Source organism: Episyrphus balteatus, chromosome 1, assembly GCF_945859705.1.
Source record: "Episyrphus balteatus chromosome 1, idEpiBalt1.1, whole genome shotgun sequence".
In the NCBI taxonomy this organism is placed as follows: Eukaryota; Metazoa; Arthropoda; class Insecta; order Diptera; family Syrphidae; genus Episyrphus; species Episyrphus balteatus.
In genome coordinates this window covers 15,155,181-15,177,953 of record NC_079134.1, presented here as the reverse complement: position 1 = coordinate 15,177,953, position 22,773 = coordinate 15,155,181, and the positions used below count along the sequence as shown (strand labels likewise).

At 30.6% G+C, this 22,773-nt stretch overlaps 2 protein-coding genes across 2 annotated transcripts in view; both read left to right on the top strand.

Moving 5' to 3' along the window:
• The first annotated feature begins 560 nt into the window (after window positions 1-560).
• On the top strand, window positions 561-5,485 carry LOC129906733 (uncharacterized). The gene is made up of 5 exons (XM_055982626.1): window positions 561-763; window positions 842-1,459; window positions 4,532-4,797; window positions 4,859-5,030; window positions 5,084-5,485. The coding sequence occupies exons 1-5, from the start codon at window positions 656-658 to the stop codon at window positions 5,198-5,200; spliced, it is 1,281 nt and encodes a 426-aa protein (XP_055838601.1). The 5' UTR covers window positions 561-655; the 3' UTR covers window positions 5,201-5,485.
• A 6,714-nt stretch (window positions 5,486-12,199) lies between these two features.
• LOC129906719 (uncharacterized) overlaps window positions 12,200-22,773 on the top strand; it is a 91,898-nt gene continuing 81,324 nt past the window's right edge. Inside the window, exon 1 of the mRNA XM_055982613.1 lies at window positions 12,200-12,630. The gene's annotated coding sequence lies outside the window, so the exon portion shown is untranslated. The remainder of the gene's footprint in view (window positions 12,631-22,773) is intronic.

The following is a 22,773-nucleotide window of genomic DNA, read 5'->3' as shown; positions in this document are numbered from 1 at the left end:
CTACTTAGCTAAATCTCGGATTTAGGGGAGGTGGAAACATAGTATAACAAAATTCTTGCCTGTGCTAGAATATTTGGAAAAATTTAAATCATTTTTAACACACAATTAATTGTACAGGCCATTTTTCTTGCTCAAAAGAGTTTTTTGACATTAGAGACTTCAAAAAATTTCCGTTTCGAATTAGCAGCGTATTATGCCGGCTTTTCACGAGTCGATTTTTTCCGTGCAACTAAACTTTTCGGCATAAATCGACTCGTGTGAATCCTAGTCGACTTCAGCCGCGCGACATATCGTCTGCTAAAATCGACTTGAAAAAAGTCGGCATTAGGGTTTTAAGTAGAGCCTTTCATTTTAATTTTAGGCTCAACCACGTTTGTACAACTGGTCCTAAGGAGTCCCCACACCAAAAAACGCTATTTTTTTTATACAAAACGCGTTTTTCATTTTTGTTGGTTTTTTTTTTTAATTGGGAAAAAAGTACTTTTTTTTTCAAAGTAGTAACACGACAGCTCTGTTGATAATTGTGAATGAAACACATCATTCTTTTGACACTTCATTTGTCACCGCATCGCAAAAAAAATATAAACAAAAAAATTATAAAAAAGTGTTTGCTGACTGAATTTGGCTTTTTTTACTAAAAAAATTAAATATTCCAATGGCATCTTCCTCGACCGAACGAAAATTAAATGGTCTATTAGATAGTTTATCAGATCAAGAAGGTGATGCAGATCTCTCACCACCCGTTGAGACCTTTAATTTCCCAGTAAGTCTCAAACCATTTTCACTAAAAACTTTTCAACTCATGTTTGCATGTCTCTATACAAAAATTTTGTCTTATCAGAGTAGTGACACTTGCTGGGTATGCAATGGCTATTATGGACCAAATTTCGATGAACCACTTTGTGGAACATGTCATTCATTTTTATATCCTACAAATCCAGCAGAAGATTTTCTAACAACTTTGTCCGATGACGAAGATTCTGGCAATGATGAGCCACCATTTAATGCCGCTGACAAAGAGAAACAAGAAGAAGCCGATGAAGATGCAGAAGATATTGATCCCGAAGAACTTCCAAGTGGTGCCGATGAAGAAGAAGAAGAGGAGGTGGAAGTTGTTCCAAATGACAATAACAAAGACAATCCTAATGTAGCATTGTTGCCAATTCAACGACCACATCCAACAGCTCCACGAAATCTCCCTCATTTTATGCAAATGTTATCTGAACCAAGACCGGTTGATGAAGAGCCATCTGAGAAAAAGATCACTTCATTGCCTGTCGAGATGATGGTATCGATTTTTTCCTATTTGGATGACATGTCGATGTGGAAGGCAAGTGAAGTGTGCAAACAATGGAGAAACATTTTGGAATTGAATACATCACAATTGATGTGGAAGAAATATTTGAAAGAACGTTGGCCATTGTTTCAGAGCATTATTGAGGTTCCAAATTGGTTGCAGGTATTTTTTTTTTCATTGATTCTTCTTATTATTATTTCAAATCTACGATATCACTGGCCAAAACATAAAAATTTTCCAGAGTGTTGTTTATCATGTCTTACTAAATTTAGGGTGCCGATTCCGAAAACAACATTAGTTTTTTTCTAGCAGCTCTATTTCTTGAGTTATTCATACATGAAAAGGCATAGAAATTCATACACATTTTTTTTTCTTAATTTATTTTTTATTAAAAATTTTTTTTTTTTGTATTTTTATTTTACTTACTGAACCAAAATACAATACATTTAAAATAAATTTTTTTCAACAAAACTTAAAAAACGCTTGTAATAATAAAATCTAAAAAAAAAAAAAATAGTATGAAATCACCCCTTGCTCCTAGAAAGCAACCAGTGTGATTTTTAAGCTTAGTGAGCCCAAATGCAATAGGTTCCAAAAAAAATTTTCTGGAAAATCTTAACAAACATTATTTAAAATAAGCATAACTTTAAAATTAGTACGAAATTACCCCCAAAATGTGGAAAACTTAAATATTTCAAAAAACAGAGCTCCTACAAATAATTGAATGTGATTTTTAGGTTTACTGACCCTTAATACATGCAGTTTAATATAAATTTTTCTGGAAACTGAAAACTAAAAAATTAGTATGAATATAAAATTAAATATAAATCTTTCTGGAAAATTTTAAAAAGTTGAAAATTGTTGGCCAGTGTATTTTATCCGCAGATTTTGCTCAGATTTAATATAAAATTATATGTGTACATAATGTATTAGAGTTGGACACTTTAGCTGATTTGAGTGATCGATCATTTTAGTAGTAGTGGTACTTGAAAAAGAAACACTGGTACTGGACCAAGCGACATTGGCACTTTTACATCTAAATATTAATGTAGAGCACAAAAATTGTTTTTGTTCCGTAAAGACTTGGACGAAATTTCATATGGTTTCTGAACCCTTTATTCATAAAACTAGGCATATAAGAAATTCTTCTCCAAATCTAGATGTGCAGGAAAATCGAACTTTATGAGATGGTATGGGGTAGGAATTGAAAGCTATTTACTAGTGATGGGAACTATCGAATGATTTGAACTATCGATAGTTAGTAACTGAATGATCCGAACTATCGAATAGTTCATTCATTCATTCATTCATTCATTCATTCATTCATTCATTCATTCATTCATTCATTCATTCATTCATTCATTCATTCATTCATTCATTCATTCGAATAAAAACTATCGAATAAACTATCGAATAAAAACTATCGAATAAACTATCGAATAAATACTATCAAATATTCAGTAAAAAAAAAAAAAAAATAGTCGAGAAATGACCACTGGAAAGGATTTGTTTCCTTTTCTTACACTTGCTATTTTTGCTCGTCCACATGCAAAATTGCAAATATCAAAAGTATATACAATAATCCAAACCAACCACACAGTTGCATCATATTTTTGTCTAACCCATTAACAACCCTTTACAAAATCCACTTCTTGACACATATACCTGCTGTTTGTGCCTGCGCGAATGTTTTGCTTCTTCCGGCGCCATGTCTTGTCTTACACTTTTCAATTTTCACTCATCCACATGCGAAATTGCAAATATCAGAAGTATATACTTACAATAATCCAAACCAACCACACAATTGCGTCATATATTTGTCTAGCCAATTAACAACCCTTTACAAAATCCACTTGTTGACACAGATACCTGCTGTTTGTGCGTGCGCGAATGTTTTGCTTCTTTCGGTGCCATGTCTCGTCAAGTGATTGAAAAGATGGGTTTTCCCATTAATTAGGATCATAAACTATACACTGGCTAAACAATGAACATGTTCCGCTTTCCAGGTCAAAGAGTTATTTTTTTCTCTCTTGTCACTTTTTTATGACACCACACTGACCGACAGATAACTTCTATTCTTTTCATGCACCGTGTCGCCTTTCTTTTTCTTCTTTACCGCCATTGTTTTGAAAATATGGGCACTCCAACATAAAACACATAAATTCAGTCCTGAAAAAATTTCAAGATATCATTTGGAAGATCACACAATATGTGAATCATCATTCATCTTCCTTTTCAGTCCTTCCTTCAAATGCAGATAAAATCATTTACAATTAAATTGTGAAATCAAGAGAAAAAAGAAAATAGTAGAGAAATAAAATTATGACTGAAAGAAAACAGTAACTGAACATAAAAAAATTCAAATGAAAAAACTATCGTTTGAAAAAACTATTCAAATGAAAAAACTATCGTTTGAAAAAAACTATTCGAATGAAAAAACTATCGAATAAAAAAAACTATTCAAATGAAAAACCTATCGTTTGAAAAAACTATTCAAATGAAAAAACTATCGTTTGAAAAAACTATTCAAATGAAAAAACTATCGAATAAAAAAAACTATTCGAATGAAAAAACTATCGTTTGAAAAAACTATTCAAATGAAAAAACTATCGAATAAAAAACTATCGAACGAAAAAACTATTCGAATGAAAAAACTATCGAATAAAAAACTATCGAACGAAAAAACTATTCGAATGAATGATCATCATCACTACTATTTACCAAGGAGCAATTTAGGAGCGTTTTTTCAAAACTAAACAAATGCCAAAAATGCAAAAATGAGATATTGGTATATACATTTTTGGCATTGCCAGGCGCACAAGATGACGAAATAAAAAAAAATATAAAAGCTAATTGTTTTTTATTTAAAATAATATTTAAGAAAACAGTTTTTTTAAAACTCAACAAAACCAATAATAAATGTATGGAAATTTTGCTAAACTCAACAAAATACTACGAAGTTTTGTGAAACTAAACAAAATTGCAGGTTTTTGACAAACTCAAAGTTTGTCTGTTGTTGGAAAGACTTATCTTTTTTTAAATATCAAATTTTGTTAATGTAGTTTTAACATAAATTGATTGGTTTCAGTTATTCATTAGTACATATATTATGCTTGTGAAAACTTGGTTTGTATTTAAATAGGCAATAAAAAACCGTCTCCTCAAAAACTTGAAGAAAACATTTCTTGAGTTTTGATATAATATAATAGATATAATTCCTTATTCCGTTTTCAGATGTATTCTGCATTAATGTCGTCGTGTTTCTGTAGGACTTGTCTGCTACAAATGGCTTTAAAGTCCCCACCGAGAGCTCGAGAAAATGCAATCCGCATGAATCTACTTCGCAATGACTTTCGCCTTCTTAACAGCTATGCATCGGAAGGAATCGAAGCAATACCTCTCGATAAGCAAAACACATATTGGCAAGCTAGCATTCTTGGTCCAGCCGGGAGTCCCTACGAAGGAGGGAAGTTCTTTCTTTACATTTTCTTCCCTGAAACGTAATTCGTTTTAAATTTTACCATAAAGAAATATTTGTCTAGTTTCAAATTACCGATTTAGATATCCAATGATTCCTCCAACTGTGAGATTCCTTACGAAAATCCTGCATCCTAATGTATCACGTCATGGTGATGTTGGAATTGATATCATTCAACATAATTGGTCTCTAGCATTGACAGTATCTAAATTGCTTCTTTCTGTCCAGAGTTTGTTGACAGATCCATTCACAGAGGTGAGTAAACCAAGTCTATCTCAAGATCTTTTTCACATAAATCTATCTTTCAGGTTTGCATGGAACCACAACTTGGACATATGTATGAACATGATCGTCGGCGTTTTGAGAATCTTGCAAGATCTTGGACATGGCAGTATGCAATGTTTGAGGTGATTCCTCCTCGTTGATTTTCTATAACCAAAAAAGGGAACGAGATAATTTTGTATGTGTGTGTTTATATGGACGGACATGGACTGATGTTATGAGTGCCATGAGTTGATATTTTTCTATATGTGGCTCTCTCTTATTTTTTTTATATTTGACTTTTATTCAAGGTCAAGTTAACATTTTTTTATGACTTTCTTCACCTGTGTTATCATAATAATTATTTCAAGCAACAAACTTTGCATGTTAATTATAATTATTATATATTTTACTTAAACTACTGAAGCATTAATATTTTTTAATATTTAAGATTTATCTTATAAAATTTATTAATAAAAACACATTTATTAAACAAAAATACTAGTTTTTTGCTTTTTTTCTTGTAATTATTAAATAAAACAAAAGCGTTAATCAAAATATGCTGGATAGGACGGGGAAGAACCATCTTTAGAACTTACCAGAACTGCAAGTTCTAAAGATGTTTTTTTTTGAGAAAAATTTCATTTATTCACACTCCATTAAATTTAAACTCGCCATTAAAAATTAAAAATTTGTTAAATCACATACAAATTTTAAAATTTCCGCTTTTAAATGGCGAATTTAAATTTATACCCCGTATTTATGAACGTTGTATAACTTTATACAACTGTTTAAATTTTTAAAATATGATTAAAAACCTTGTTTATTGTTGTCTTATAGCTGTCAAACCTATACATAAAAGTAGATTATCTAAACCGCGGATAATGTGATTATTATTTTTATTAAATAAACCATTTTTCCAACAATTTGAAAAAAGTTATGCAGTGTATAATTAGACAAAAATCTAATAAATACGACTGATAGAGTTTATATAAATTGGGCCCTTAAGGAAATACTTTAGAAAAAGTTGCATTTAATACATAAAACAAATAGAATAAAGTAAAATTTTTAAATTTAAAAAACTTAGCACAATGGAGTAACATAATATTAGTTCGATTTGTCTGGAGGTTACTATTTATTCAAAATGCTTTGACTTTTCTGTATCAAAATTAAGTAACAATCAATAAATTAAACAGCATTATACCCGTTTTTATATATAATTGTTTTCATCAAATGATGACTTACAGATGTGCAGACTATGTTTTACAGCTGCTGTGAAAAGCTCAAAATTGAGCATTGAACACAATATTTTAAGCTACCGAAAGTGCTGAGTCAAACTTTCTCAAGTATTTTTAAATATTAAAAACAATTTTATTTTTTATAAATAAAGTTTTGTATACCTACGTCTTTTTTTTAAATGACTATAACTCAGAAATTTATGAATACAAACTAATGAAATTTGGTACATAAATTCAGAGAAAAAATAGTTAATACACAGTGGCGTAGCTAGCCCTTTGGGGGCCCTGTATCCAAATTTTTTTGGGGGCCCTCTCCATCTTCTTGAACACAGCCTTAAGCCTTAACATTGGCTCAAAAAGGGAAAATTTTCAAACGCATTTATGTATAGTTGTACGGGCTGTTTTGCAGAAATTTAAAGTTACCCAGACTCAAATTGTTAAAGCATTCCATTTGGGTCTCGATTTTGAAGCATGATTATTTTTCTACAAAATCTGGAATGTAAGCGATTCATCTCTGTCTAAGTTACTTCAAAATCAGCAAAAAGAATTGTAGAATTTTGCGTTTTTTGGTATTTTGAAAACTTACTTTTATTTATAAAACCTTAAATATTTCAAAAAGAGTTGAGCTACCTACAAAATGTGGATTTGCACCATGAAAGCTATTATTAACAACAACAAAATTAAAAACAGCAGGTATTTCAAAAAAAATTTCCACTGGCCGAGCAAACTGGAAGTGCATTTTTTAAACTTAAAATTGAAATATGAAACTAACCATAGGATCTACGAAATTGATTTTTGGACAAGAAATTAGCAATTAACAAGCTTCAATATCCGAGATTAGTTTTTCTTTGATCCACTCACAGGGATCCACCAAATTAAGGGACATAATAATTTAGCTAGTTCTTTTATGGAATAATTTTAAGCACATTTTTAAAGCAACTTGTTCCTCGTAGAAACAACTGGAGAGTATTTATTCTACTTTTCTACCAGTTTTGTTGATCCTTGTTTTATTACATCATTTGAAAACGGAAACAGTTTATCTGGTTCTAAGGTCCATACTATTCAGACCATGAAGCATGAAGGCTCTAAAATCCTTGTTTAATTTAACTCATCGAAATTTCCCAGGCGGCAATTGTAAACGTTGACTTCAAAGCACGATTCCGGATTTGAAATTCTTATACTTAATTACTTCTGCCAACTCATCAAAAAAGCGTTTCGTTATTTTCCTGCTTTTATTTTTGAAAACCTTGAAACAGTGCTAATCCGCAACTTTACCACCGATTTCAGAAGATAAAAGTTGCTGAACCACGGAATTAATATTTGTATAACTGGCCCTAAGTGTCTAAGTCATTTTGTTGAAGGACTTTGGAAACAGGATCTATATTTTCAAACACAAAAATCCATACTAACATTTTTACATTCGTTTCGTTGATCTAGATGCAAAGGAAAAAAAACTATCCCAAAGGCACATGTACAAAAAATGGTTATCATAATCAAAAAATGTTTAATACTCAATTTTTTGAGGGCCCCTATATCTCGGGGGCCCTGTTACATGGATACAGCTGATACAGCGGTAGCTACGCCACTGTTAATACATATCGGGATGACTATTGAAATAGTTAAAAAAAATTGTTGTTTGTACTCTCCAAAAAAACGCAAGAAGGTCTAATTCGATATCGCGATTTTCTTACAAAATTTTGAACTTTGACATTCAAACATAAAACTTGGATAAATGATTTAGTTTTAAGATTCATCTTTTGATGGGTTCCCTGTTTTTAAGTACCACTAAAAGCTCCAATAAGAACAAAAATAAAGGTGCACATATGTTTACTCAGAGTCTGAAGAGGTTATACGCGGGGAAAACCTTCATATTTTGTAGAGTTTCTTACACTGATTACAAGGGATCGAATTATCATGTAAATGAAAGGAGATAGGGTGCTTTCATAAATGCATGGTTGCGCAAGTCTGACGAATGCAAAGCTTTCACTAATGCAAATGACAAATGTCAGGTGTTCATAAATGTAAAACGCAAATATTTGCAGCGCAAATGTGCAAATGAAAAAATTCCCATGCGCAATGAATTTAACTTGAAGAAAGAAGGAAAATGACGTAAAAAATGATACAGCTTTCCTTTATTTCTCAATTTTATCAAAATTTTGAAAGGAAATTCAAAATTCAAGTCAAAATAACAAAAATAGCCGCGAATTTCTTGCATATAATAAATTTGTAAACATTTGGAAAAATGTTTAAAAAACAGATTTTTTTCTTAAAGGATGGAATTAGTTTATTTTGAAGAAGAGGCTGAATTGAAACTTCAAACTTTTGACAAAAGACCCAAATCAGAAAAAGTGTTCATAAATTCAAAGTAAAATACATGCGCAAATAGTTTTTCTGACATTAGTCTGATCGCAAATGACCGCATGTAAACAAAGCAACCATGCAATTATGAAAGCACCCATAACCATTCAAATGGAATTCAATCGTTAGTGCACATTTTTATATGCATATTGTGAATTTCTTTGCATATTTTGACATATTTTCTGAAATAAAAGCATGTTCTTGCGAACATTTTTCTAAAAATTGGAAAACAAAACGAAATTACCAAAATCAAATGCGAAAGCAAATACTGCACAAACAACGTTACTTAAACTCATACAAAAATGAACTCGAACACGATAAAATGTTAAATTTGCTTATTTTATAGTAGATTCTTGGCAATTTTATTTATGTATATTTTTTAAAACAAGCTGCAATAATTCTAAAAACTCACATTTATTAACTCAGCAATGGTTTCCACTCGATCCATATTCAAATGTGGCCCAACTTCATAATCGTTTTGTATAAACATGCAATTAATTTCTTTTAATACAATCAAATAAGGTGTTTTTTCATTTCATTGTTTTGATTCTGAATGATAATGGATATTAAAACCTTCATGCAAAAGGTTTTTGATTGAAAATTAAGGTGTTTTTTTTTATTTTAAGTCAAAATAAGGTTAAAAAAGAAATATTTTAAATCAAATAAATTACTGTGTATTTGGGACATAATAAGGTAGATTTTCACCAAATTTTGTAGAAAAAAACATTTTTTTGAAAAAGATAAAAATAAAAAACCAAAACTCGGTTTTTTTAATTTTTCACATAAATTTTGAGGTTATGTTAAAAAATTGTAGATCTTTTCATTACCTACAACTTTTCCCTACAAATTTTTTCCATAAGACTTGTAGTTTAGCCGGAAATCGAGATATACCATTTTTTACCATTAGAAACTCAGCCCCCCACTTCCCGAACTCGGCTCGCCCGTAATTTATTTTTCCTTTCATTGTTATCATATTCCAATGGGTTTTATCCTACTATGATTTTTTTTGGTTTCAAAAATTATCGACCCTGGGCTATTCATCACAGATTACAGTAAAAAAAAGTTAGGCATAGGTTTTCCTAATTTGGGTTGGCAATAGATAAAATATAGTTGTTAAAACAAAGGGTCACTGTGGTGTATGTGTAACATTTTGTTCTCTTGAAAAATTAGTCCGTACCTACTGATGGCTCTTTTTCAGCTTTTATGTTTTAAATATTTTATTAAATATTTGAGAGCATTTTATGAATAATAACATATTATTAGAAATTCAACTTATAAGTTGCTTAAACCTTGGAAAGGAATTATTACCACTGTTGTGTTATGTATTGAACTGTATATTTTTTAAAAAATGCATTTTCTGTGTTTTTGTTGACCATGTTAATAAAGCTTAAGCTGCACGTGAATGTTTTCGTTTTTAATTCCAAAACGTATGTATAAAAGTGAACATCATCAGAACAAAATAGAGTAAGAAAATAAAAGTGAACCAAAAATATTCCACATACGCCACAGTGACCCAAACATTTCCCATCACTGTTCGAACAGCTGGAAAGCTTTTTCATGAAAATAAGCTTCTATATAATATTAGAGAACCAGAGAGTATCCTCCACTAAAAAGTCATACGCATGACACAAAAGTCAGCGACTTGCAACATGTGTGTGCGTATGTAAAAATACGTGCTCACCATACATTCGTAATAATCTGTTGAATTCTGACATTGAGATTCTTTTGCATTTTGTAAACTATCTAATGCATTTGTCATACATTCTACATGTTAAGAAGAAAAGGATATTTGTATTAAATATCTGTCAATTAAGTGTTGTGATGTAAAAAAAAGAATTTATTGTACCTATTTCAAAATAATATCTTAATATTTAAAGTAAAACAAAAAAATAATAATGGATGATGATGGAGAACTCTGGGAGTAGGGGAAATAAATAAAAAGACGAGGCAAAATTTCCCTCCAGTATCTCAAACTTTTCTCGGTGTGGAAAAAAACTTTTTCTCTCTCTTAGCCAGTTCGGTTAGAGTTTTCCCGTCGTGCGTTACACCATACACCTAACGCGTGATTACATTTTCGGTTGCGCATCGGTTTTTTGAGGAAAAAAAATCCTTTCTTTTTTTTTGCACTTTTCTTTACCATATTTTTGTGTCTTTGTTGCAGTGTTAGTTTTTCGAATATAAAAGAAAATTTTATATTATCCATTTAACAAAATAAATATACATATGAATGTAGTACATACACATGCATAATAAGTATATTCTGCTCCAAAGTGCAAAATCAAAAATAATAATCCAGAAACAACAAGTTGCAAGTGAAACCCAAAATTGAAGAACAAAAAGAATATAGACAATAAATTTAATCGGAATTGAGTAGAAAATAATTTCACCAGAACCAAGTCAACTGTGTTATCCTAACAATTTTCATTTCCGTTTTTTTTTCTTTCTTTCTTTCTTTTTTTTTCTATCTAACTTTGGTCGTCCTTTGTGTCTTGTTGGGAACTATACATCCGTTTGATCCTTTCGATTTGTTTCGATGAAATATCAAACGGAAAGTAAAAGATTAAATCCGTTTCGATTTAGTTCCTTTTTTATTTGCTTTCTTTTTTATTTTTTTTTTTACATACAAATCGGTGATGGTATGGGAAAAGAAGGAACAGGTATAGCGAGGTACTTTTGCGGTACGGGAACCTCCAATTGTGAGGCTCGTTTGGCAAATTGTTAGAATTCAAGAGCGAGCAATAGGTTCGTTTCGATAAAAAAAAAGTACTAAATGTCACCTCTAAAAAGGCGACCTTACGAATAGCCTTAGCTCCTCTAAATACTAAATATGTGTATGTACATTGTACATCCTTCTGTTAGATACGTTCGTCGTTTTTTTTTTTTGTATCTACACATGTTTTTATCTTTCCATATGCCAGGATGTGTGAATTTTCAAATATGTAACTAAGCCGTTTATGCCCTGCCATAAAAAAGTCATATCTTCAATGACGTTCCTTTTGCCCAGCCACCCCTGCACATTCATAAGGGTAGCGATAGCAATATAGAGGGATACACAGATCTACTCCGTCCTCCCCTACCCCATTCCCCTTGGCCATCTCTTCCTGTCCCTATCCCAATACCTGTCTATCAATTTTTCTCTCCTTTTCTTTAACTCTCGCTCTCTCTTCCTCTTCAATTCACTCTCTTATTGGAGGGATGATTGTTGGCCTCCTTCTTTTTCATGTAAGGGAAATTATTTTCTACCTGAAGTTTTTCGTTCTAACTTTTTTTTTTTTCTTCTTTTTTGTATTCCGGACAATTTTGTTCAAATGAGAGAAAAGAAAAAAAAATTCTACATCTATATGTGTTATAGTTTTTTTTTTCATCATTTTCTTCATTTTTGCCTTTATGTATATTTGTATGTAGGTGTAAAAGGATATGTTGTGTGTATTTCTGTTCTGTTTTTTTGTTTGATATCTCCATACATATTTGTTAATTAATAAAAGTCATAAGCGTACAAAAAATTATATGAATTCTCATAAAGTGTAAAATAAAAAAAAAAAAAATAATAATAAATTATATAGTTTTTATTTAAAAAAATTGAATAAATTATAAAATTTTTATCATCATAAATAATAATCAAAAAAATTAAAATAAAAAAAAGAAATATTTAATGTATAAAGCAAAAAGCATACAAGAAAAAAATTAAAAAAAAGTGTTCAACGAGCTGTTTGTTGATTGATTAGTTGCAATTTGTTGCTATATATAAAATAGTGTTTGTGTGTTGATTTATGTATTCAATTTACATATATGAGTGTGCATTGTAAATTACATTTTCGCCATCATTTTATTTTGGAATAAAGGTATATATATTTGGAATACGCAAAACAAAAAGCAAAAACAACAACGAGTGGAAAATAAAAGTGCGTTATCTGGTTTTGGCTGAGGAAAAAAGCGAGATCGAAGAAGACATTAAAGGATAATTAATCAAAACGTTGCTGAAGTCATATATAAGAGTGGTGAGATTAGTTTTTGTTAATTAAAAATTTATAATATTCCCTGTCAGCGTTAGATTATTTGATTATTTATTTATTTTTTTTTTTAATTTAAAATAATAAATAATTAAGTTTTGAAGATTTTATTAAAAAAAATATTTTTATAATAACTACCGTTTTCAAGACCATTAAAATTGTATGTGTATTTTTTTAATTAACGTTGAAAATACAACAATAAATTTAATTACATTACATTTTAAAAAATAATTTAAAGTCTTTGAACGCTTCTCTTTTAAGTTTGAATATAAAATACTGTTTATTAGGGTGGATCCATTTTATTTTAGTTTTTATTTTCTAATTGGCATAGTAATAAAAAGTTGCGCTCTCAAAACTGTAATCTTAAAATTTTTAAATAATTTCATTTTATGGTGCCCCAAACCCTCTGAATGCTTAGAAGGGAGGCTTTTTGACCTTTAAATTAAATGGGGAAAAATAAAGTGCAACATATTTTTTTATTTAATTCATGTTTCACTGAGTGTGAAAAATCAAAAAAAAAAGTTACTTGACTTTTTAATATATTTTTTTTAGAAAAAAGCCTTACGAAAAATATATGAACACCGAAATTTAAGAATTCTAGATTTTCAACTAACCGCACCTTTGTTAAGATTTTTGATTAAAATCTCAATAAAAAGTAACGTGAAACATATTTTTTTGATGATTCAAACTCAGTTAAATATGAATTTATTTTGAACAAATTTTTATTGAACTTTATTGTTTCCCATTTAATTTAAAGGTCATAAGTCCCCTTTTCAAGCATTCAGAGGGCATACAATTAAATTATTTAAAAATTTTAAGTATACAGTCTTTTTTCGTTGATAAATAGTGCAACTTTTTATTACTTCGCTCCACTCTACTGTTTATTTAAAATTTGAAACAATTAAAATAAACGAACAAAGCTTTTATGTTTTATTTATTCAATTTAATTTCTTTGAATTTTTATATTTATTAACTTATTTCGGACCCTAGTCACCTATACCCAGGGTTAATATAAAAATATATACACAAATTAGAACAAATGATGCGATAATTGTTTTTAATATTTTACAACATAAAAAAATAAAATATTTTAGCCCAAAATCCGAAATTTAACATACGAAATTTTGGAGTTCATGTTGCTCCATTCCTGTTACATATATAACAACTCCTATCAGGCGTAAAACAATATTTCGATTATGGGTTGATTTTTTTCTTTCGATATAATAAATTCATTTTCACTTCAAAATCGATTTTTGTGAGTAAACATAATGGTTTTAAATATATTAGCTCTTTTTTAACTTAATTTTTTTAATTAAAAAAAATCTCAAATTGGGCCAAACTAGACAGCAATTGTAGTTTTCTTATCAATTGTTATAGTATTTTATAAAAAATAATGTTACGCATACGCCCCAGTGACCTAACCTTTGGATAATAAGATGCAGGTAGTTGCGAATTCTTCAAATGATAGTAGATACAGTAAAGAGCACATTCAAACTAAATTTATGAATTAATGCTATAAAAAATATTGTATATCACACGAGAAGACCATTCAGACATTGCTCACCAAATCTCAAGATTTTTTTTTTTAAGGAACAACGTTTTGAAAAATTAACGTATCCTCTGGTCATCTTTAAGTAACATAAAAAACAACAAGTCACTATGAGTTGGAGCAAATAGTTAATGAGGTCAGTGGGGCAATAAATGAGGCGTTCGAACTCAGTTGCCCTATAAAGCCCATGAAAAGACAGAAAGATGCACCTTGGTGGAACAAAAATCTGTCAAAACTAAGATCCAGTGTAAGAAAACTCTTTAATGAGGCGAAACGAACCGGAGAGTGGAATCAGTACAGGACAGAACTGACTAACTACAGCAAAGAAATAAGAAGAGTCAAAAGAAACAGTTTTAGGACCTTCTGTGAGAGTATCTCCTCTACTCCTGCTGCAGCAAGACTGCATAAAGCACTAGCAAAAGAAAAAACTATAAAATCGCTAGCTCTGCGTAAACCGGACGGCAGTTTTACTGAAAACGAAGAGCAAAAGTCAACACTGTTACTAAACACTCATTTTCCGGGAAGCTCTCCACTGATAGGCCTCCAAATAGAGAGAATACCTCCTATGCCTAATAGTGAAGACTGGAAGATAGCTTCAACTATCTGTTCAGGAAATAGGATTGAATGGGCAATAAATACCTTTCAACCCTTCAAGTCACCCGGAGTGGATGGCATCTTTCCCGCACTTCTACAAAGAGGTAAAGAAGAATTAATGCCACAGCTAATTAGCATTCTGCGAAGCAGCGTAGCACTTGGGTATATACCAAGTCTGTGGAGAAGAGCTAAAGTAATTTTCATTCCCAAAATAGGGAAGAAGGATACAACCCATCCAAAGTCATTCAGGCCAATAAGCTTAACATCTTTCCTACTGAAGACATTGGAAAAATTAATTGACAACTTCATAAGATCAGAAGTACTCATAAAAATGCCTCTGAATAGTCGCCAACATGCCTACAGGGCAGGTAAGTCAACTGAAACTGCTCTATACGAATTAACGAACACCGTACAAAAAGCATTAAATGTTAAAGAAACTGCACTATGCGCCTTCCTAGATATAGAGGGGGCCTTCGATAACACCTCTCATGAATCAGTATCTAAGGCTCTTGTAAGAAAGTGTGTTCCGGCCACCATTACAAAATGGATAGAGAAAATGTTGAGCACAAGAACGGCAGAGGCAACTACAGGTGTAACAACACAGAAAATCATCACAACAAGAGGATGTCCACAGGGAGGGGTTTTATCACCCTTGCTGTGGAGCCTTGTAGTGGATGAATTACTGGAACATCTTACATCCCTGGGTATTCGATGTCTTGGTTTTGCTGACGATATTGTAATAACCGCCTACGGGAAGTTCGAGGAGACCCTTTGCGATATCATCCAAAGAGGACTTTCAGCTACAAGTAAATGGTGTTTAAATATCAACCCAGCAAAAACTACAATTGTACCATTCACAAGGAAACGGCTTTTGCCTCATATCAGACCTATCCAGCTAGCTGGTAAGGTCATTGAACTAAAGAGAGAGGTAAAATATCTAGGTATCACACTAGACAGTAAACTCCTCTGGAATAAACACTTAGAAATAACAGTCGGGAAAGCCACAAAAGCCCTTATGATATGCCGAAGACTGGCAAATAAATCATGGGGGTGCAAACCAAATATCCTAAGGTGGATGTATACCATGATGGTGAGACCCATTATCACCTACGGTGCGGTTGTTTGGCACAAAAGAACCGAACTAGTTACAACTAAAAAGACATTAAACAAAGTTCAAAGATTGGCCTGCTTATGCATTACTGGCTCAATGAGAACTTGCCCTACAGCAGCAATGGAAGTCATCCTCCACTTAACACCACTCCATGAAGTAATAAGTAGTACTGCTAACGGAACAATCTTGAGATTTGCAAAAGAGGGAACTGGTACGGGCAAGAGTATTGGTCTCAAAGAAAGGGACTCAATATCGAACACCACAGTTAAAAACCTCCTTGACATCCCAAGAGATTGCATGATCAAGAAATACAATTTTGAGAAAAACTTTCAAACACAGTTTAGTAGCAAGGCAAAGTGGGTAAGTGAATCCACGAACTACACTTTCAATGCAAACGCCATCAAGTGGTACACTGATGGATCGAGAACAGCTGATGGAACTGGAGCAGGAATATTTGGGCCTAGAACCAAAATTTCCATTCCAATGGGACAGTTTCCTAGCATTTTTCAAGCGGAAATCAACGCCATAGATAAATGCGCAGAACGTAATCTCGAAAGAAAATACAAAAACCAAAACATTGCCATCATGTCTGATAGCCAGGCCGCACTTAAAGCTATAAACTCATACGCCATCAACTCCAAACTCGTATGGGAATGTGTGAAGAAGCTGAACGAGCTTGGCAAGGCAAATAAAATAACACTGTACTGGGTTCCCGGACATGTTGGAGTACAAGGGAACGAAGTAGCAGACTCCTTAGCAAAAGCAGGTGCAACCGCACCTCTTATGGGCCCAGAACCATATTGCGGAATTGGAGACAGCACGATCAAACAAATGATAAAAACCGATGAGGAGGCCAAACGAACTAAAATTTGGAAAGAGACTCCTTAACTCAGACAGGCGAAATCACTACTTGGGAATTACAACCAAAAAAGATTTAAAACCTGCATTAACCTGAGTAGAAACAACCTGAGAATAATAACAGGGATCCTTACAGGCCACTGCAAGCTGAGAAAACACCTCAACAACATTGGCCTGGCAGACAGTGCCACCTGTAGATTCTGCAACAATAATGAAGAGACACCAGAACACATACTGGGCAACTGTGAAGCACTAATGCACAATCGACACAGATACCTGGGCCAGCACCAGGTAACAAGTAAAGATCTACCGTCGATAGAAATACTCCAGTTAATAAAATACCTAAAAAGTATCAAACTGGAGACTGTACTGTAAGTAGTTAATTGCAGCCAAATTTGGGGGCACAATAGACCTTTAAGGTCGCAGTGCAACTTTCCCCCACAACACATTCATTCATTCATTCAACATAAAAATGTTTTTACACAAATTGTAGATATTTTATGATATATTCTTAGTTGGAAGTTCGAAATTTTACATATTGTTGGTTATAAAATATTGTTGGTTTACAAAATCAAAAAATTATGCGGGTAGAGTTTTTTATGTCATGTTATTAGTTACTATCTCCAACCACAATTAATGTCTTATAAAGCTCATTTCAGCTTTTAGCTGACCAATTTCAAAATCATATCTACATTTTGACAATCCAAAATTTTTTATTTATTTTCTTCATCCCTTGATTTAATTTTATCTTAAGCCGTAAACATTTAAGAGAACAACCAAAAAATTCCTATTTTTTTAGTAATTTTTGATTGACTGTATTTCAGTGAAAAATGATCTTTTTAACGATTTTAAATTAAATATTTTTTTTTGTTACGAAACAAAAATAAAGGTGAAATCGCTTAAAGTGACTTCGGTTATAACAACATTTCGGTTATTAGGACGATATTTTAAGTAAAAGTTTGGTTCGGATATAGCTACATTCACTTTTCCCAAAATTAATTTTAAGTCTTTTAGATGACATATGTATGTATGTAAGATCTGGGCTACGCTGCGTTCCATTATTAAGTCAACTTTTCATTAACTGTTCTATCAAAAAAAGTTACGCATACGCCACAGTGACCTATTAAATTAAATTAAAATAAATTAAATTATAATAAGAAACAAAAATATTGATGGTTTACCCAATAAACAATTTCGCTTCTATTAAGCTTTACAGATGCTACTGTTGCTTCTTTAAAGCTGTATAGAAACAAAATTGTTAGCTGGGAAATCAATAGTGAATCCTGTTGATCTTTGGCCAACATATTTATGTATTAATTAATTTTCGTATGGAGTGCTTACATTGCGGAGACCTTAAGTACCTAGTAGACTCCAAAAATTTGTTAGCCTACATGTAAAATTTAGAATGAAAAACTGTATTAACACGGGTATGTTATGTAGTTTTTTATGTAAAAATATTGCTAATGTTTTGGGGAATTAAACTTTGAGATACTTTTTTTTTAAATGGTTACTAATGATAATGATACTGCCTGGGTTGTGGCTAGAATTAAAACAAATGTGTATGTGTCCTAGTATTCAACCTAGCCTAACCTAGTAGACCACGTCTAAAAAAAAAAAAACACAAAAACATGAAAATCGAGCTCGCAATCACTTACTTTCGACCTTGAATAAAAGTAACAATTGAATATGGAGGGGTTAATATGGCTCTCAGATGATGTCGTGTATATTGCAATAACGGATTGAATAAAACAAAAAAAAAAAAACACTTTGCCATGATAGATACAAACAAATGCCAAAAAAATGTACCAGTACTTAACAAAAATAATGTTTAATCTTTACTTGCATAGTAAAATAAACAATTAAAATGACACATTTCATTTTTTTTTAAATATTTTTTTTTTTTTAATTCAGACTTTAGATTTATTGTACACAGAATTTTTTTTCTGTCGGTAATTGAAAAGTTTCACGAAAACAATTATAACTTCAAAACAGTTTTTTTGTTTTGTTTTTTATTTTGTCGATTCCTAGCCTCAGGCTGTTTCCTTAAAAAATTCATTAAATGCTTATCTGGTTTCCGAAAAGTTGTTGACGGTTAGGGGAATTGGGTGTGTACGTATACTGAATAAAAAAATTTGCCTCGCTATAGGTAAAGGATCCTGACCTTGCATGCATTCAGGATAATCATAACCATAACCATATCGTTTAAAGTTAACTTCCTATCTATTTTGCTTTTTTGATTCAGGCAACACCTTAAATATTATGGATTTTCAGTTAAAAAAGAAAAATTATTATGAATAAATAAACAAAATATAACGAAATGGAATGTGTGTATGCCTCCGTGCAGACATATTCCTTTGAGCAAAAAAGAATTTTAAAAATGTTTGTGGTGTGTCGGTTGGTATGTTGATTTTATTGAATGTGGGCCTACAGCAAATTGTTGGCAAGTTCAAAATATTTGAATGAACATATATTTTATTATATTTTACGTCAAAAAAATGAATTTCAAAATTTGTTGAAATATCCATATAAACATTCATAATATATTTCATTTCAGTTAAGTAATACTTAATAAGTATACAAAATTCTTTCATAAATCGCAAGATTATGTATCAATTTTAAGTTATTTATAAGTTAAATTAATGAAATCCTTGAAAATTGAAACAAAAAAATTCAATCTAAAACTTAAATAGTAATGAAAATAAAGGCTTAAAGTAGATAAAAAAAATAACTAGATCATTTATAAAAAATGAAAGAACTTCCTCAAAACAATAAAAAAAATAAGAAACAGAAAAAAGAAACAAGCTGTTAACTAAAAATCTACAAGTTTTTACTTTTCTCTATTTTTTTTTTAAATATCATCAAAAATGATTCTTTTAGAATCATTTTTTTCATATAATGGAATTTTAAAAATGAATAAAAAGTTTTAATCCCAGATCAGATTATTCCCCATACAGCTTGCACAATAGACTTTGTAGCCTTGACGAGGAAAGTGAATACAAAAAAAAAAAATACGTGTTCTATAAGCTACACATAAAAGTTACGGAGTTGGTGGCAAAATTAGTTTATTCATTTTTCATAAAGACCACAAGAAACTTTTTTTTTAACAAAATTAAAAAAAAAGAATAAAATTAAACCGTTTGTAAAACTTCCTTATAAAAAGAGCACAAAAAAAATATTGCTATACATATAAAGTCCTTGGAGTGTACTGGTTTGTTAAATAGTTGAAATGCATGCAAATAATGTAAAATTGCAAAAAAGTTTTGTTTGTCAGTTGGTGTCTGGTTTTCTCTATGTTGATTTGTTTTCAAACTTAAATTTTGTTTTATTACAAAAAAAAAATACTTAAGTTCTTGATAAAAATATCACAAATGCGGGAGGAAAAAAATCTTACCTTTTTCGAAAAATCCTTCTAAGCCAATCATAAATATGACATCTTATTTTTTTTTTGCGAAATAGATTGGCCACAAAGTTTTAATATAATGTACCTATTTTTGAAAAGCAAAAATATAGATTTGGAGAGATATCAAAAACAGGCTTTCATAGAAAAGTAACATGAATTTAAAACAATTTATTTTAATTTTTTTTTATTGAAATCGATACTCAAATTATGAAAATACCTATTTTATATTAAAAAATATTCAGTTTTCTGATAAAATGAAAGAAACGTGGATATTTTTCTCAACGCACTTATTTCACACTTAATTATATTCTGACAAGAACCGATTTAATAATTTTTTTAAGTTACTTTTTTATTTAATTTAGTAATAGGTAAAAAGAAAAATATTTGGGATAAATGCAGGTGAGAACGTCCCAAATTTGAAATATTTTTGAATAAAACAATATTCTTTACGATTTTTAGTTCTAATAAATTTTCGTTTACACGTGACGATTTTTTGTCAACTTTAACACAATACTGATAGTTTTTAATTTAATAAAAAATTTCAAATTTGGCAAAAATTTTATTATTTTAAATTTTTTAAACAGTCTTTACCTTGTTCGTTATTTCCTATAGACTGATGGCTTGTTTCAGAACAGCATCTTTTATGTAAACTACTGAAACATTATATTATTTGTTGTATTTTCCAAGTTTAAAATGAAAATACAATTCATGAAACAAGCACTATTTCTTATTTTTCTCTCTTTTAAATGTTAAATTCAAGTAAGTTTACAACCTCTCTGAAAATGTAACTCAATGCCGATTTTTACAGAGCAAAATCGGTTTATTTGATCCAAAACCAACACTTGTTCTATAGAGCAAATAAAAAAGGTCGTCGCGGTTCTATAAAAACTCCCTAAGTTCATTTATATTAAATTTTCCAAGTTTGCCAATAACAAGCTTTATTATTTACAATTACAATTACATATTTCACCAAAATGTTAAGGAAAACGCAGATTAAAACATCTTTGGATTTTTTGTATTGAATAACAAATTTTCAATGCAATTTAACCAAAAAAAAACCAATAATGGACTGAAGGAGCTTTCTTTGAAGGACGACGAGGTGAAGAATTTTGCACAAAAGTTTTATAAGGTGCCTTGGATGAACCGTTACATTTAAAGTCATGACGAATTACATATGATCAATTTGAATAAGTAATAAATTACTTTCTATTATGGGTTCTTTAAATAAATAAAATAGATAAAAAATATTTTCTTATACTCATAAAAATGTTGTTTTCGTTTTCGAGAATTCTTCTAATCTTCAGGTTTTTCAATTTAAACTTACACAAAAATCAATTTAAGAAATTTGTATGAATTGATTTTTGTGTAAATTTAAATTTAAAACAATATTTTTAATTCGCTTGTATTAAGACGGCTTGCATCTTTAATAGGTACATATGTACATATAAATTGCAAAGTAGAAAATTTTTTGTCTAAAACCTTTTTTCACAAAAAAAAACTTTCTTAATAAAAAAAACTGCCACCAGCACCTTTCATTTAAATTTTACCCCTTTCAAAACTATCAGCACATGTGTTTGTATGTTTCACCCAGGATACTAAATGATTCAAGAAAACCAGAAAAAAATATTAAATGAAAATTAAAATCGTTTGTGTGGGTTATTTATCAGTGTGCGCTTAGTCAGCCTTCTGAACATTAAATTGAAACTAATGCACCTTTCACAGTAATGGAAAGATTTTATTTTGAACAAAGGTTATATATTGGATTTTTTTAAAAATTCAAAGTTCTTATTCAATATTCATTCCATTAAATTTTTCATCAGTTTTTATTCACCATAAAAAAAGCAACTACATTCGACTAAGTTGTACCTATTAGGTTTTAAGGATTGAATTTATTCTACCGGCACAAAATGTAAGCACATCTACTCTCTGTCTAGCGCTGATAAATAAACCAACCCAACCAACCAACTTGAAAAACAAATAAATATATGCATTTACGAAAATAAGAAAATATTGAAATTAACTTAACCCTTTTTTTGTGCCAGCATCCATGGCAGAAGGGAGGATATAAGAAAAGTTTAAGCAACACAAAGTTGTTCTATTCGTTCGTAGTAGGTAGGTAAATAAATACATAAGTTTGAAAGTAGATCCTTGGTCCTTGGGTTTCCTTGGAGCTCTTGGAGGGATTATATTTTTGTTATAGATGCAGTGGTACTGGTACAAGTATAGATCTGTTGGCTTTCTAAAGCCGATGAGGTTTCAAAACGAATGAAATATTCATATTTATATGCATAAATATATCTAGATATAATTTCATTGGAGAAATATGAATGCAGTTGGATATTTAGGTTATGTTTTGTAATTTTGTAAAGAGAAATATATTTTTCGTTTTTTTTTTTTTTTTTGTTTTTATTTGTAGAAGAAATATAAGTTTCTTTTGGAATATTGTTAAATCAAAGAAGAAGCATATAAAGCACCTTGAGTATTGTGAATGATGAGTGTTTGGAGTGAGAACATTTTGTTGATGGTTTTAGTTTTCACTCTCATTTCTCTATATAAGTTCAAAGTTTGTGTGGTTGATTGTGTGTCGTGAGGAGATGAAAACTTTTATACAAGTATACC

Bases quoted from the DNA above. Each gene is read 5' to 3' on its own strand.
- LOC129906733 (XM_055982626.1), top strand. From the start codon at position 656: ATGGCATCTTCCTCGACCGAACGAAAATTAAATGGTCTATTAGATAGT. The intron at 764-841 runs GTAAGTCTCAAA...TTGTCTTATCAG, and splicing joins TTGAGACCTTTAATTTCCCA to AGTAGTGACACTTGCTGGGT. The intron at 5,031-5,083 runs GTGAGTAAACCA...TCTATCTTTCAG, and splicing joins TGACAGATCCATTCACAGAG to GTTTGCATGGAACCACAACT.